The sequence below is a fragment of the Sceloporus occidentalis genome, unplaced genomic scaffold (genome assembly GCF_023333645.1).
Source record: "Sceloporus occidentalis isolate IW3139 unplaced genomic scaffold, rSceOcc1.0.p SCAF_282, whole genome shotgun sequence".
Classification (NCBI taxonomy): domain Eukaryota; kingdom Metazoa; phylum Chordata; class Lepidosauria; order Squamata; family Phrynosomatidae; genus Sceloporus; species Sceloporus occidentalis.
In genome coordinates this window covers 523,122-541,126 of record NW_028317262.1, presented here as the reverse complement: position 1 = coordinate 541,126, position 18,005 = coordinate 523,122, and the positions used below count along the sequence as shown (strand labels likewise).

General features: G+C 46.5%; 2 protein-coding genes across 2 annotated transcripts; both read right to left on the bottom strand.

Moving 5' to 3' along the window:
- Positions 1-84: 84 nt before the first annotated feature.
- On the bottom strand, positions 85-9,484 carry LOC149275527 (uncharacterized). The gene is made up of 4 exons (XM_089504646.1): positions 6,422-9,484; positions 5,895-6,023; positions 3,330-3,503; positions 85-156 (listed from the first exon to the last, which is right to left on the bottom strand). Exons 1-4 carry the CDS (start codon positions 9,482-9,484, stop codon positions 85-87), a joined length of 3,438 nt encoding a protein of 1,145 aa, XP_089360772.1.
- A 6,643-nt stretch (positions 9,485-16,127) lies between these two features.
- On the bottom strand, positions 16,128-17,765 carry LOC149275526 (uncharacterized). The gene has a single exon (XM_089504645.1). The coding sequence runs from the start codon at positions 17,763-17,765 to the stop codon at positions 16,128-16,130; it is 1,638 nt and encodes a 545-aa protein (XP_089360771.1).
- Positions 17,766-18,005: the final 240 nt, after the last annotated feature.

Sequence of the window (18,005 nt, the reverse complement as noted above, 5' to 3'; positions counted from 1 at the left end):
AGCGGGACCTGATTCACAAGTAAAGCATTGCGTTATTCGGATCGCATCCAGAACCTTCCGGTTACAGTAATGGTTCTAGATTTCTCAATCAGCAGCTACTTTTAATCCCGAACTCCTCTCCTCGTGAGCTGGAAACCAAATCTCAGACCTGATGATCTGAGAACGATGATGTGCGAGAAAGTCTAGCATCAGAAGGAATCGGAGGTTTCGTTTAAATTTTATACTTCTGAGGCCTTCTGTAAAGAAAAAAAATTAAAAAAGCTAAAAAAAATTATTATTTGATCCCGATAGACATTTTTATTTGGCTCAGATGTGAGCCTCGTTTCCTCCATATTTAACCCCTTCGTGACAAAGGCTGATTTTACTTTTTGTACCCTTCGTGACAATGGCCGTTTTAACATTTCTGCGCTGCTCGTATTTAGCTGTAATTTTCTTCTTTCACGTTTACTGAACCCACACACATTAGATATTGTTTTTTTCAGGACAAGAAGGGCTTTCTTTAGATGACATTGTTTTGATTGTATCATATTATTTACTATTAAAAAAAGTATAAAATATGGTGAAAAATTTAGAAAAAATTGACTGTTTCTAACTTTTAGTTGAAAAATCTTTTACTCATCTATAAAAGGTAATGAAAAAACCTGCTAAATAGATTCTACTATTTGTCCTGAGTTTAGAAATACCCAATGTTTTTTTGCTTTTTTCTACACATTATGGGGCAAAAAGTACAGGTAGCGTTTTGCTATTTCAAAGCCATTTTTTCCAAATCTGGTAATTCTTCCCCTCATGTGCCATTTCGGGTATCTTTGAAGCCGGCCAATACAATTTACCCCATCAAGTCATATATTTTTGAAAACTAGACACCCCAAGGTATTTGAAATGCTGGTATTTTAACCCTTTCCAAGCACTAATTCTACCATCAGCCTTTGTCAAACTTTATGGTAGTCATTTTACTTTAGGTATGAATAAACAGGTTCTGGTATATGTCACTATCATAAAACACCCCAATATGTGTTTAGCAACATATCCTGAGTACAGCGATACCTCACATGAATGATTTTGCCTGGCTGTTTGGGGGCAAAAGGGCCACATTTGGGGCATGCACATTTTTCAATGTTGAACTTTGGCATTTGGGGATCCACTGCCCATGCCCTATTTGGTACATCTTTGAGCCGGTCCATTTCAGCGTGCCCAATAAAGCTATATATTTTTGAAAACTAGACACCCCAGGGTATTTCAAATGCAAGTATTTTAACTCTTTCCATGCACCATATCTACCACCAGTCTTTGTCAAACTTTGTGGTAGTCATTTTTTTGCATTTGTTTTGTCGCACACATTTTACTTCAGGTATGAATTAAAAAGTTCTCGTATATGTCATTATCACAAAACACCCCAATATGTGTTCAGCAACATCTCCTGAGCGCGGTGATACCCCACATGAATGATTTTGCCTGGCTGTTTGGGGGCAAAAGGGCCACATTTGGGGCATGCGCATTTTCAATGTTGAACTTTGGCATTTGGGGATCCACTGCCCATGCCCTATTTGGTACATCTTTGAGCCGGGCCATTTCAGTGTGCCCAACAAAACCATATATTGTCATCAAGGGGTTAATAAAGTCTACACTCACTACGTTACATTGTAGCAAAGAGTAATTTCTTCAGCGTTATCACGTGAAAAGATATAATAAAATATTTACATAAATGTGAGGCGTGGACTCACTTTTGGGAGATACTGTATATATACTGAAAATCCTCTCTCAGATCACTCTAAAACTAAATTTATTAATAATAAAAAACCTCAGCCTAAACACCCACTTACAATAAAAAGGCGCAAAGATGAAGAAAGGAAAAATAAAGATCTCGCAGGTTCTGCGGACCTCAAGCTACTTGGCATGTGTAGCCATGATATTCCACCCACAACCCCAATGTAAAAATATATTATACCCATATTCTTATCAGAAAAAAGTCAAATGTGTTCCTTGGCATGCGTTGCCATAATATTCCTCCCATAATCCCCATGAAAAAATATATTCCAAGATGATGATAATCAAAAAAGGTAAAATGTGGTGTTTGCACATACATGTACCATATTAAATCAGTAATCTAGCCCTACAATGTTTTTCTATATAATTTACTATGATTCCGTTATAAAACTGTATGTATTTCAGCAAGTAAAAAATTAAACATTCGCAGCTTCTTTTTGCAACTTATTATCAAGAACTACAGAAACGGACATATTATGATCCATGAGTGTAAAAAGTGTACTGACACCTCGTGGTAGTGATGAGCATTGCAGCCAATCATCCCATCACCCTTTATGCTGTTTAGTATCTCCCAACTGCCCCCCGTAAATAAACTACCCCCAGATACCCCATATATACCCCATACAGCACAGCAACTGCCCCCTGTACCTAAACTACCCCCAGATACCCCATATAGCACAGCAACTGCCCCCTGTACCTAAACTACCCCCAGATACCCCATATATACCCCACACAGCACAGCAACTGCCCCTGTAACTAAACTACCCCCAGATAGCCCATACGGCACAACTGCCCCTGTAACTAAACTAGCCTCCCAGACACACGCCACACAGCACAGCAACCGCCCCCTGATAACCAACCCGCCCCCTGATCTTACCCCAGAGAACGGAAGAGAAAACCGGCAGAGACTCTTGTTTTGCGGCTCATTTTACATCATCACTGCCTGCCAGAAGTGACCAGTGACGTCATCTCCTGCTTCCTAATATGGCCGCCGGCATCTTATAACGTGCGGCCTTTTCAGACTTGTTGCTAGGCAACGGATGCCGAATTCCCTGCAGATGCCCACCACAGTCCCTCCCTACGGCACAGGCCCCGCCCCCTTTCACAGTGCCTGGATATGAGAGCAGCTGCCCTGTTACCTTCCTGCCCTCCACGATCACTGATTGCCCCTCAGAGGGTGAGTTGCCTCAATCTGGGCAACTGTCAGCCTTCTGTCTCCCTGATTAACGCTTTCAGTGCTGAGCTGGCAGATTCATGCAGGGTCTTCATATAAATACCAGACCAGCAGTGAAAGTGTTAAGGCGCAAGCTTCCCCCTGTGATGTCACGGAATTAGATTCCCTCACTGCCCCCTGTGATGTCACGGAGTTAAATGCCCTCGCTCCTGCCCCTGGCGGTGTGTATCCTGCACCTTACTGCCCTATGCCAGCTCCCCCATTAACCCCGTGTGACAGGCTGGTGGAGTAAAGGGTTAAATCTATTGGCAGAGGGTATAGGAGGTGTCAGTATTTTAACCCATGTAGCGCCGCCTGGTGACCCCAGAGAGGAAGGAGGCTGGGGGCCTACCTGTGTCTGGCTGAGAGTGAGGGGTCTCTGGCTACCTGACTGAACGATGAATTCTACCTCAAAAATGGAGTCCGAGGAGAAACGACTGCGGCTTCGTACCTCACGCCCTTCTCTCCGGGCTCTGTTACCGGCCGTCGCCTCGTCTGATCTGGTGATGCATCCGGGGTCCTGGGTCTGTTCCGGTGATGTGTCTGGGGTTCTGGGTCTGTTCTGTGATGTATCTGGGGTTCTGTGATGTGTGTAGGTTTCTGGTTCTGTTATGTGTGTAGGGTTCTGGGTCTGGTTCTGTGATGTGTACGGTTATGTGATGTATGTGGGGTTTTGGGTCTGTTCTGTGATGTGTGTGAGGTTCTGGGTCTCTTCTGTGATGTATTTAGGGTTCTGTGATGTACCTGGGGGTTCTGGGTCTGTTTTGTGATGTATTTGGGGTCCTGTGATGTGTGTAGGGTTCTGGGTCTGTGATGTATCTGGGGTTCTGGGTCTGTTCTGTGATGTATCTGGGGTGCAGAGAGCACTGATTGGATGGGAAGTGCACGGCCCTAGGATCATCTCAGCAGTCTTCAGAACCAAGAAGAAGAGGAACAAGGAGAGCACTGACCACTGCTATGCTTTGACGATGAAGACGAGAATAAAGATCTCATCATTCCTATGGGAGACTTCAATCCCAGGAGTGGGCATAACACAGGACACAAAGTACAGCTGGGAGAGATGAGTGAGAGCAGAGAGAGATTTCCGGACCCGTGTGCAACGACAGAGAACCAGATCGACTACGTCTGCATTAACAAGAAGAGGAGCAGACATGGACCTCCGACCACGGACTGAAGAACAGGTTTGCTGGACTGCAGGAGCTGTAATAGGGAGAGAGGCAAACCTCAACAGCTTTCAGAAAGCGAAGGGACGGCAGTTACATCGACTGCCGGCAAAACAAGATACAAAGTAAAAGCACACTTGCATAGTAGACCTAGGTTTTGGAGGATCTGAGCAGTCTTCTGGGGTCATAAATGACAGAGCCTCGAATCGGAGGAAATAATCACAGTATTTAGTCCACATGATCCCCAGCAATCAGGATAACTGTTTGTAACCAACCAGGGAATCTTTTATTAACTCCATAATGTATAGCTACACCATGAACATAGATGATGGATGATACACTACAGCCTGACCCGGGGCCGTCGATTAGATTTAACCCCCCAACCCTTTCCCGGGACGTCTGGCTTCAATCTACCTATGAGCTGTAAGGGTTCTGCAATCACTTTCCCTGTCTGTTCTCCAATGTTCTTGTGTTCTAGACCTCAACCTGCTACACATAAGTATCTGCCTCTCAGTGGACTTCTCCGTTTAGGAGTCCTCATTTTTCTTTCGTGGTAAAGTACAACATTGCTCTTACTTATTATTTTTTGTGTGATGGCACAAAGATCATCTCGTCGCACACTTTACAGTCTATGGTAGACATCGTCACTTGGGACGCAGTGGTCTTTAGCCATTACCCCTCGTGTGGGACCTTTCCTTTGTGAATGCCGACAGGAAATTTGACAACATCGGTTCAATAAGTTGAATAAGCAAGAGCTTTTTTATTTGAGTGCGCACAGGGGAGAGTCCAGTTCGCAGACTTCTCTCCCCCCCCTTAATTTTTTCACAATATATAGGCAAAAGCCGCAAAAATTAGTTAGCATATTGACTAGACATCTGCTGTTATTTGCTGACAGGCAATATTTTTAGAAAAGGTCAAGGAAAGGGATAGCTTCTCCTTTGGTGTGGAGACCTTTCTATTATAAAGGTCAAGAAAGGGATAGCTTCTCCTTTCGCAATCAGGCACTTGCAGCAAAGGAGAACAAGAAACATGCCACATGTGCACATTTAACTCTACCTATCTTCCCTCATCAGCAAGTATACTCCAGCCCGCCCTCTAAGATCCAACAATGACCTGCTCCTTGCATCTTCACTCATCACCTCCTCCCATGTCCGCCTACAGGACTTCTATCGCGCAGCACCAACCTTCCGGAACTCTTACCCGCGCTGTCTGACTCTCACCAACTCTACCCTCCTTCGGCGCCCTCCATTGCTCTTGTATCTGTATGTCAATTGCTGTATTGTACTTGCCGTTATCTGTAAAATTTTAATCTTTGTACAGCGCTGCGGAATCTGTCGGCGCTTTATAAATAAAGTATTATAATAATAATCAGCAAGACATCAGCAAAACAAGTTATGAGGTAGAAAAGTCGTAATGGCAGCCGCAAATCATAAAAATCTTCGACTTCCACACCTTTAATAATTGGGTCTAAACAGAACAAAGGAGCAGAGAACGTCAAAGAACCCCTCCCCCATTTCTATCACACAAATAATGTGTTCTTCTCCCTTGAGAACTCTACAGACAGCACACAGTTTCTATCTGGCGTGAAGTGGCTCGTGCTGCTTGAGATGGGCTTTCGTATAAAAACACTTCCCGCACTCTGCAAACAGTCTCTCTCCCGTGTGGCAAGTTAGCTCGGACTTCGCAGGGAAAAATTTTGTGCACATCAGACACACAAACGGCGTGGTCCCGGTGCACATTCTGTCGTGTCTCACAAGGCCCAACTTGGCCGCAAAAGATTTTCCGCACTCGGGACACGAGAACGGTCTCTCCCCACTGTGAAATCTCTCGTGTATTGTCAGGTTTCCCTTTGTGGTGAAACATTTAACGCAATCAGAACATTTCTCGCCGATGTGCGTTTTGTGATGCAGATTGAGGCCGTGCTTGGTGGTGAAACACTTCCTACATTCAGAACAAGTAAACGGTTTCTCCTCCTTGTGCCGCCGTTCATGCTGGATGAGGCCCAATCTTATATTGTAACTAATTCCGCACTCACAACACGCAAAGGGTTTTACTCCGGTGTGCAGCTCTGTATGTTTGGTAAGCTCCGCCTTGGTGAGAAAAGATTTCGCGCATTCTGAACACGGGTACGGTCTCTCTCCTGTGTGATGTCGCTCATGCCTAGTAAGTCCTGTTTTGGTCTTGAGGCCCCTTCCGCACTCAAACCAAACGAATGTCAGCTCTCCTGCGTGATGTTTCTCATGCTTATTGAGTTCAGACTATATGGCAAAACCCTTCACACGGGCTTCTCTCCCGTGTGATATCGTTCATGTACGACAAGCTCTGAATTCGAGAAGAAACATTTCCCGCACTCCGGACATGCGAAGGGCTTCTCCGCGCTGTGCCTTTTCTGGTGAATATTCCGCACGATCCTCAAGGAAAAACATTTCCCGCATTCCAGACACGCAAACGGCTTCTCTCTGGCGTGAACGCGCTCGTGCTCCGTGAGTTCTGCTTTGGTGATGAAACATTTCTCACACTTAGAACACGCAAACTGTCTCCCTCCGGTGTGAAGTTTCTCATGCCTGGTGAGGTTTGATTTCGTGTTGAAACATTTTTCACACTGGGAACACGTGAACGGCTTCTCCCCCGTGTGACACCGTTCATGTATGATGAGGTCATACTTCCTGAAGAAACATTTCCCGCATTCCAGACACGCGAACGGCTTCACCCCGCTGTGCCTTTTCTTGTGATTATGAAGCGCAAGCTTTGTGGTGAAACATTTCACACACTGATAACACGTAAACGGCCTCCTTCCGGTGTGAATCCGTTCGTGTTTGGTAAGTTCCGGCTTTGACCGGAAGCCCTTTCCGCATTCCGGACACACGAAGGGTTTCTCTCCCGTGTGGTGTCGGTTATGTACAATGAGCTGATACTTGGTGAAGAAATCTTTCCCGCATTCCGAACACACGAACGGCTTCACCCCGCTGTGCTTCTTCTCGTGACTCTGAAGTGCAGCCTTGGTGCTCAAACATTTTCCGCACTGAGAACATACGAACGGCTTCTCCTCCGTGACGGTTTTCTCGTGCGTCGCGCTGATGCCCAGCTTTGCATCAAAACGTATCCCCCCGTTTTGAATGCATTCATGTTTGGCGAGTTCCGATTTGGAGAGGAAGCCTTTTCCGCATTCGGAACTCGCTAACGGTCTCTCGCCCGTGTGATGCCGCTCCTGGATGATGAGCTGATACTTGGTGAAAAAACCCTTCCTGCATTCCAGACACGCGAACGGCTTCTCTCCGGTGTGAACGTGCTCGTGCTCCATGAGTTCTGCTTTGGTGATGAAACATTTCTCGCACTTAGAACACGCAAATGGTCTCCCTCCGGTGTGAAGTTTCTCATGCCTGGTGAGGTTTGATTTCGTGTTGAAACATTTTTCACACTGGGAACACGTGAACGGCTTCTCCCCCGTGTGACACCGTTCATGTATGATGAGCTCATACTTCCTGAAGAAACATTTCCCGCATTCCAGACACGCGAACGGCTTCACCCCGCTGTGCCTTTTCTTGTGATTATGAAGCGCAAGCTTTGTGGTGAAACATTTCACACACTGATAACACGTAAACGGCCTCCTTCCGGTGTGAATCCGTTCGTGTTTGGTAAGTTCCGGCTTTGACCGGAAGCCCTTTCCGCATTCCGGACACACGAAGGGTTTCTCTCCTGTGTGGTGTCGGTTATGTACGATGAGCTGATACTTGGTGAAGAAATCTTTCCCGCATTCCGAACACACGAACGGCTTCACCCCGCTGTGCTTCTTCTCGTGACTCTGAAGTGCAGCCTTGGTGCTCAAACATTTTCCGCACTGAGAACATACGAACGGCTTCTCCTCCGTGACGGTTTTCTCGTGCGTCGCTCGGACGCCCAGCTTTGCGCCGAAACGTATCCCCCCGTTGTGAATGCGTTCGTGTTTGGCCAGTTCCGATTTGGAGAGGAAGCCTTTTCCGCATTCGGAACTCGCTAACGGTCTCTCGCCCGTGTGATGCTGCTCGTGTTTGATGAGCTGACATTTGGTGAAAAAACCCTTCCCGCATTCGGGACACACGAAGGGCTTCTCTCCGGTGTGAACGTGCTCGTGCTCCGTGAGTTCTGCTTTGGTGATGAAACATTTCTCGCACTTAGAACACGCAAACTGTCTCCCTCCGGTGTGAAGTTTCTCATGCCTGGTGAGGTTTGATTTCGTGTTGAAACATTTTTCACACTGGGAACACGTGAACGGCTTCTCCCCCGTGTGACACCGTTCATGTATGATGAGCTCATACTTCCTGAAGAAACATTTCCCGCATTCCTGACACGCGAACGGCTTCACCCCGCTGTGCTTCTTCTCGTGATTATGAAGCGCAAGCTTTGTGGTGAAACATTTCACACACTGATAACACGTAAACGGCCTCCTTCCGGTGTGAATCCGTTCGTGTTTGGTAAGTTCCGGCTTTGACCGGAAGCCCTTTCCGCATTCCGGACACACGAAGGGTTTCTCTCCTGTGTGGTGTCGGTTATGTACGATGAGCTGATACTTGGTGAAGAAATCTTTCCCGCATTCCGAACACACGAACGGCTTCACCCCGCTGTGCTTCTTCTCGTGACTCTGAAGTGCAGCCTTGGTGCTCAAACATTTTCCGCACTGAGAACATACGAACGGCTTCTCCTCCGTGACGGTTTTCTCGTGCGTCGCTCGGACGCCCAGCTTTGCGCCGAAACGTATCCCCCCGTTGTGAATGCGTTGGTGTTTGGCGAGTTCCGATTTGGAGAGGAAGCCTTTTCCGCATTCGGAACTCGCTAACGGTCTCTCGCCCGTGTGATGCCGCTCGTGTATGATGAGCTGATATTTAGTGAAAAAACCCTTCCCGCATTCGGGACACGCGAACGGCTTCTCTCCGGTGTGAACGCGCTCGTGCTCCATGAGTTCTGCTTTGGTGATGAAACATTTCTCACACTTCGAACACGCAAACTGTCTCCCTCCGGTGTGAAGTTTCTCATGCCTGGTGAGGTTTGATTTTGTGTTGAAACATTTTTCACACTGGGAACACGTGAACGGCTTCTCCCCCGTGTGACACCGTTCATGTATGATGAGCTCATACTTCCTGAAGAAACATTTCCCGCATTCCAGACACGTGAACGGCTTCACCCCGCTGTGCTTCTTCTCGTGATTCTGAAGTGCAGGCTTGGTGCTCAAACATTTTCCGCACTGAGAACACGGGAATCGCTTTGGTTCTTTGTGAATTTTTTTATGTTTGATGAGTTTTGGCTTCGTAGTAAAACATTCCCCACATTCCGAGCATGTGAATGCTTCCACTAGTGTCTGTCCATCCATTGCGTGGGAGCGAGCAGGAGGACCTGATTCACAAGTAAAGGATCCCGCTATTCGGATCGCATCCAGAACCTTCCGGTTCCAGTAATGGTTCTAGATTTCTCAATCAGCAGCTACTTTTAATCCCGAACTCCTCTCCTCGTGAGCTGGAAACCAAATCTCAGACCTGATGATCTGAGAACGATGATGTGCGAGAAAGTCTAGCATCAGAAGGAATCGGAGGTTTCGTTTAGATTTTATACTTCTGAGGCCTTCTGTAAAGAAAAAAAATTAAAAAAGCAAAAAAAAATATTAATGTTTGAGCCCGGTAAACATTTTTATTTGGCTCGGATGTGAGCCTTGCTTCCTCCATATTTAATAAAGTCTTAAAGGCAGCACAGGGTGAAGTTACGTCACCTACTGAAAATCTCTAATACTCCACCGGAGGTCCAGAGGAGCCCAAGTGAGGCTTTGGTTCATAATCCATCCTCCCACAGCATCCCAGTGATCTGCCCCACTGTAAAGTCATAGAGAACAGCCGGCCAAATGGCGACGGTCCAATCGCTTCACTCTCCTCAATAATCCACGCAACGGGATTGGTCACCTACTTCCACAATCAGCGCCCGGCATGGAGCTGGTACTACTATGAACGGGTACTATGGTTCTTTTAAATGCTCTCTCAGCAGCGACTGGTCATTTCACACCAACAGACCCGACGAGCCAGGGGGATACTTACATCTCTGACACGGAATGCGGGCGCTCCACAAGCATTTTCGGAAGAGACTTCAATTCCGGGAATTCAATTCTTGCCCAATCAGATGCCACACAGACCCTGAAGATACAGTGAAAGTGGCGTTTATTTTTACCTATACCAGGAAAGTTTCTACATTCACTTCTTTAGAAGTTTATAAGTGTAACAGGGGCTGGACACCCTTTTTGAAGATTATTGGTACTGCAGCTTTAATATTTTGTACATTCTTGTCTCCATCCCTATATGTATTCAGATTGACTCTCTAATGCAGTGCCATACACGGGGGGGGGCCTTTGTGAACAATTTTGGATCAGTTCAGGGAGGCAGGAAGGCAGCTGGGTCTGTTGTCTGCTATAGATGAGTTCTCTCTCCCTCTCAATCATTTTTGGGGGTTAGGGCCAGTAATTACAAATGTTGCTTTATCTGGGGTCATGCAGGCTCAAACAAGCTATGATTGGTATTTTTGGCAACATTCCCACCAAATGTGGTCAAGGTTCAAAGTGGGTACATGTGTTAAGCATACAGGGTCCAATAAATCTAACATGTGCTGCCTATTCAGTATTAGCATATGAAAACGGCACAGGAAACAATCGAGGACAGGGAGCGAGAGGTTACATACAGCAAAAAGGCTAGAGTTAACCACTGCAATGCCAGACTAAAAAAATCACTCTAAAACTAAACGTATTAATAATGTCTTCAAAAATCTCAACGAAAACACCCACTTATAATAAAAAAGGCACAAAGATGAGGAAAGGACCTCAAGCTAATTCTACTGGGAGACTGTTCCACATATCCACCACCTTGTCAGTAAAGCAAATGTTCTTTACATTAAGTAAAACAATATTACATTAAATACAAAAAATCTCGAGGAGCACAATTAATATGCAAATGACAATTAACCATTTCAGTGCCTGTAAGGAAAGCTGTGCATTAATTTACCTCTACAGACAAGCAAGTATTAGAATATTATTTAGAGCAGCTTCTACTGCTGGCGTGTCTCTGGGAGACTCTATTCCCCCTCTACGCCGAGCACCGAGCTACCCATCTTCTACCGGCTTTCGGTACAAGGAAGACGGCAGCGACGGGCAGGAACGTCCCGTAATCATAAGTGAAGAGGGGGTTTACGTACTTCTCCATGCTGACCCTGGCATTAAAAGCGGAAGCCCCTTGGCAAAACTACAAGAGCCGACTGGGTCCAAAAAGTGAGGCTTTTTGCTTACGAATTACATAAAGGGTTAATAAAGAGAGGAAGTTACAGCAACCAGCAAGACCTCAGATTACACCATATATCCCCCTCAAAGGCAAAGCAACTGCCCCCTGTAACTAAAATACCCCCCAGACACACCATATTTACCCCATTAAGCACAGTAACTGCCCCTGTAACTAAACTGCCCCCCCTGTATACACCATATATACCCCACACGGCACAGCAACTGCCCCCTGTAACTAAACTACCCCCCCAGATACACCATATATACCCCACACAGCACAGCAACTGCCCCTGTAACTAAACTACTCCGAGATACACCATATATACCCCACACGGCACAGCAACTGCCCCGTAACTAAACTACCCCCAGATACCCCATATATACCCCACACGGCACAGCAACTGCCCCTGTAACTAAACTACCCCCAGATACCCCATATATACCCCACACGGCACAGCAACTACCCCCAGAAACCCCAAATATAGCCCACAAGGCACACAAACTGCCCCTGTAACTAAACTACCCCCAGATCTTACCTTCAGGAATGGAAGAGAATCCCGGCAAAGGATCTTGTTTTCCAGCTCCTTTTACATCATCACTTCCTGCCAGGAGTGGGCAGTGACATCATCTCCTGCTTCCCACTTGCATTCCTTTCATACTTGTTGCTAGGCAACGGGAGGGGTGCAGGTCTCTGAAGTCTCCTGCTCACAGTTCAAGCTGATAAAGCTAAATCCTATAGAGTGAGATGATGCAGTCTGTCCAGCAGAAGACTGTCTGATACTTATCACAAATAACACATATTACCAACACCACTAGGAGACCGTTCCATGCCTCCATTGCTCCACCATGTCTTACTTTTCATGCTTTCAAAAGTCATATACAGAGTATAGTGACCATGTGTCCCGTATTGCCCAGGACAGTCCCTAAATGAAATCACCTGTCCTGTTTTAGCACAAGCTCCTTTGTCACAGTGGGGAGGTGGTCCCTGTCATTTATTGAGAGGGTGGTAGATAAGTTAAACAGCCTCCAAGCATAAGTGGTAGAGGCTTTTAAAGTTGCATGGGCTCTCCTGCTGTTTCTATACACATTATCGGGGCTTTTATGCCCGTAGAACCCTGCAATACCCTCATACCCAGCAAACATTCTGACCTTACAAGAGGTTTGCTCTGAGGAAGTCCCTGCAGACGTGGCCCTCTTGGACAGCCTCTGTGACTCCTTCCTAACAGATCCCGATCCCCGGAACAAAAGATCTGTGCATGGATCCCCGCCTACTTACAGGAGCCATGTTACTGGAGCCAGCAAAGGAGCTTGGTCTCCAACAAAATGGCCGCCAGCAGTACAATCAGTGCACATGACTGTAGACACCTTCTAGAGTGAGTTTGGCTCTGGTGTCTACAGCTCTGTGCCGACACTGCGGAAGAATCTTCTGGAAGTTGTTAGGGGTATTAATGAGATAAAATAGGCAAAACCAATATTCTATCACATACACCAAATACTGACGCTGTTAATTATTGTAGGAGCACATCCACAATATTATTATAAAGAGATACCCTATATTTTATCTCCGATCCTAAATCCTTTCAGATCGCACCGAAAATTATAACTCAGAATGAGATATTATATCATTACCACGATTGTCAATCAAAAATATTATTTATTGTAACAATTTATAAAATATCTATATTACCCGTGCAGAATATAAAATACAGATTAAACATGTCAGTATTAATCCAAAACACAGGGTATTATTGATAAGTTATCAAATATGAATTATTATCTTACGAGTCTAACACACAGAAAACGCAACAGGTGAACAAGCACATGGCATCGACATTTCAGCTTCATCAAATGATACTACCTTATATAAATGTCGTATACCATAACGTCGTATACCATAACGTCGTATACCATAACGTCGTATACAATAATGTCATAAACTATTACCCCGCAGAAGGGAATAAATTCTTCAACACTGAAGCAGACAAAATTCTCCTCTGTTCAGAATAATAAAACCATTCTATTTACCACCACTTGTTGCTGCGGTCCGACTGGTCCTTGTAGATATCAATCCAGATTCAGTGGAAAGAAATATAACTTTCTCCAAGTTATATGCGTTAGAAACTCAAAGTCATTATCAGAGTAAAATAGGGTGTCAAAATCTTGTGATGTTCCAAATTCCAAGTGTCTGGGCTCTCAAATTGTCTAAAACATAAGCTTTTAAAGACAGGGCTTATTATCATATTCTCCGCCTATTGATTGAAATCCTCCAATCATAATTGTGGGTTTTACGCATTATAATTAGGACTTCTTATCATATTTGCACCGTTGTATTTCCATCATTTACCTCTAAGAGACGCTCTGGTCTAAGCAATAACTTTAAGACCATACCGTATACACGGATATACACCCGTGACACGGCTCTTTCATGGCTTAAATCCAACCGTTCTAACGGAACTCGCTCCTCTCCCTACCGCTACCTACTGGTGTTCCTCAAGGCTCTGCTATTCTCCATCTATACTTCTTCCCTCGGACAACTTACTTCTTCCTTTGGCTTCCAGTACCACCTATAAGCAGATGACACCCTACTCTATATCCCTGCTCCAGTACCACCTATAAGCAGATGACACCCTACTCTATATCCCTGCTCCAGTACCACCTATAAGCAGATGACACCCTACTCTATATCCCTGCTCCAGTACCACCTATAAGCAGATGACACCCTACTCTATATCCCTGCTCCAGTACCACCTATAAGCAGATGACACCCTACTCTATATCCCTGCTCCTGACCTTTCCCCCTCTCTTCTAACTCACCTCACTGTCTACCAGGAATTGCATCACGGATGGCATCGAGCTACGTGAATTTAAACTATTTACCCCTAGACGAAGGCACGTCGGCACCTGGAATCCCCTTTTCCCAAATATATCCCATTTCCGACACCCAGTACTCCCAACCATCATCATAATGCTTCAACACATCATCGCAACCAGATCAACTCCTCCCCATCCAAGCCGTCCTCTCCTATTGTCTCACAAAATTGTTGTTTTATACTGGGGTCTGGGCACCAGCTAGACTTAAATATTGCACTATTTGTGTGTATTATGTATACATGTTCCTGGGTTAAGAGAATCTTCAGTTTACATTGAAGTATATATTTTTCTTTTTTTACCACATTGGGTGAATTTATTACGTTTGAGCAACCCTCAGGAGGTGGCTTGTAGCAGAGCCACCGGTGTTCTACTGCGGCTAATTTCAACTCCCAGTTGGTGCTTTTGTTCCCGGTATGTTATAGTTGATCTCCCTGCTGGAATGCAGGTGACTCAATTAAGTGTATCTTTAAAAAATGGCAAGTCAAGGTTTCCATGACAACCGGTATTAGAGACAGTTGGGCAACGCATTTGGCGGGCCACTGCATAGAATCTTCAATGAGGGGCTATGAAAGGGTTAATAACTCAGGAGTCAGTCATTCAGTTCCCGGTGCTGCCTCCCACCCCATGCCCCTTGGCTGAGATCGCTTGAATCTCTGTGAGAAGGCGAAACGTGATCACCTGCCTTCCATCACAGTCAATATCTGTATACTCTCCATTAATGTAACTCGTGTGAGGGACACACCTAGAAGGGCCGACATTACACGCGCCTGGTGTACCCTTGTTCATGGTCATGTGGTCACTGATTTGGTTAAGAGGTAAGGACTCAAGGTCTGCATGGGTGGCGAGCCTGGGCAGATTATCTCTGAGTGCACCACCCTAGAAAAGAAGCAACGTCTCAAACCTTTCTGGACCCTAAGGATGCAGTTGGCAACCTCTGGACCACTGGAGAATTTGACCACCCAATCCGCGTAGGACTGCTAAGCCAATATAGATATGCCACATGGCCAGGGGCCACCATGAAGGCGAATCAACGGCTAATCAATATATGGCCACATAATGTGCCAGAATCCGCAATATTCATGCCCCAGATATGTGCTTTTAAATAGTATCTGCTGGGCATGCGCTGATCTCTTGCTGCGTTGCGTGTATATATCGGTCACTTCCCCCGGTGTATACATGCTTTTTAGGGTGGTCCTCCCTTTTCTGTATTTTTTGTGCAGGCCCTGAGCAGACTTTAGGATTAAGCACCCCACCTACCACACGGGGGCTCATTAACGGTGTTGAGAGAGGGCTTTAAACTGTAGGAGCCATATTGCCTTCTCCACCATTTCCTACTCCTGTGCAATGAGTGCTTCTCCCTTGATGCATCATCATTCCCGAGGACCTGAGAAGGGCTTCAGCAGAACGGTGATGGGTCTCGTCTCTAGGCCTTTGTGTCTGTGTTGTGTTACTCTTTGCTATCACAGTGTGCGCTGTACGCATGCTTAGAGTGGCTCTCGCTGCGATTGCCTCTCGATCCGGCCCTCTCTTACAGTTTCCTCACGATGTATACTCTCTCCGAGTGACCTCTCCACCCCTGTCCATTATTATACCTCAAGAAGGGTCCCTCACGCATTTATACCGGCACTTCTCACACACCAAAGCGTTGCTCTTTTATTTAAACACGGTTACTTATTCAGAACATTTAAGGTGGTTTTGTTCCATCGTCTTTCCGCAAAGTCCTGAACTCGCCCGCATCTCTTACTCTTCATTCCTCGAGAGCCTTTGCAAGGAAATCATTTTCACCAAGGGTTTCCCCGATTTGTAGAGAGCGCAAGCTTTGTCATAAAACATATCAGAACACTACAGCTTCTATCGCTCCTCTGTGGTGGTCCTCATGCCTCGAGAGTTCTGGTTCTGTAACGAAGCATCCTCCGCACTCAGAGCATACGAAGGGTTTCTCGTCCATGTGGGACCTCCGATGCGCGGCGAGTAAAGACTCTTCGGTAAAACACATTGTGCACTCAGGACACACAAATAGCTTCTGTCCCGCGTGACTCTGCTCGTGCTTGCTGAGATGTCCCTTTGTATAGAAGCACTTCCCGCACTCAGAACACCCAAACGGTCTCTCTCCTGTGTGGAACCTCTCGTGTCTGGTGAGCTCCGACCTTGTGCCGAAACACTTTCCGCACGCCGGACACGCGAACGGTCTCTCTCCTGTGTGGAGTCTTGCGTGTCTGGTGAGCTCTGACTTTGTGCCGTAACATTTTCCGCATTCGGGACACGCGAAGGGCTTCTCTCCGGTGTGAGTTCTCTGATGTCTAATCAGCGCGCACTTTCTGCTGAAGCCTTTCCTACACTCCGAGCACTCGAAGGGTTTCTCCCCAGTGTGACATTGTTCATGCTTCTTGAGGTGCGCTTTAGTGTAAAAACATTTCCCGCACTCGAGACAGGCAAACGGCTTCTCACCCGTGTGAATGATCTCATGCCTACTCAGGTGTGACTTCGTGTTAAAGCACTTCCCACACCGAGAACACGCAAACGGCTTCTCTCCGCTGTGGAACCTCTCATGTCTGCTCAGGTGCGTCCTCGCGTTAAAACATTTCCCGCACTCAGAACACGCAAACGGTCTCTCCGTGGTGTGGAATCGCTCGTGTCTTCTCAGGTGCGCCTTTGTGTTAAAACACTTTTCACAGTGTGAACACGCGTACGGTCTCTCTCCCGTGTGATATCTCACGTGTCTAGTGAGTTCTGACTTCGTGTGGAAACATTTTCCACATTCCGAGCATGCAAACGGTCTCTCTCCGGTGTGAAATCTCACGTGTCTACTCAGGTCTGACTTGGTGTAAAAACACTTTGCGCACTCGGAGCATGTGAACGGTTTGTCCCCGGTGTGGATTTTCTGGTGCGCGTTGAGGTTCCCCCTCGTGTTAAACCGCTTTTCACACACCAGACACGCGAACTGTATGACTCCCGTGTGCGTTCTCTGGTGCACGGTAAGCGCAATCTTGGTGGTGAAATATTTCTTGCACTCAGAGCAGGCATATGGTTTCTCTCCCGTGTGACATCGCTCGTGCTCGTTGAGGTTGGTTTTCGTGTAAAAACATCTTCCGCATTCCAGACACGCGAAAGGCTTCCCCCCCGTGTGAACCCACCCATGCCTCACCAGTTCTGATTTCGTGATGAAGCGCTTTCCACATTCCGAACACGCGAAGGGCTTCTCTCCCGTGTGAATGCGCTCGTGCCTCTCAAGTTGGGATTTCGTGATGAAGAACCTTCCGCATTCAGAACACGGAAAGAGTCCCTCCCCCGTGTGAAGCTTCATGTGTCTCTGAAGGGTTCTCTTCCTGGTGAAACGTTTCTCGCACTCCGGACACTCAAACGGTTTCTCCCCGGCGGGGGGCGGCTCATCTCCGGTAGGTTCTGCCTTTGTTTCGAATCGATTCTTGTATCCGGAACACGGAAACGTTCTGTCCGCGGTTTGCCCGTCCATTCGCGTACGAGCGGCAGCGCCTTCAATCCCAAACTCACCTTCGTGTAGAGACCTCCCTTGTTACCCAGCATTTACCCCAAAAACATTCACACTTTATGGCGTGAAAACGATGGAACGCGGGAGATCTCCATCAGAAGAAACCAGGAACCTGCTGGGAAGAAAGACATCAAGACGTCTTAAAACGAGACAATCGTCCATGACACAAAAAACAGTATTACACCGTATTGCCCCGATTACCGG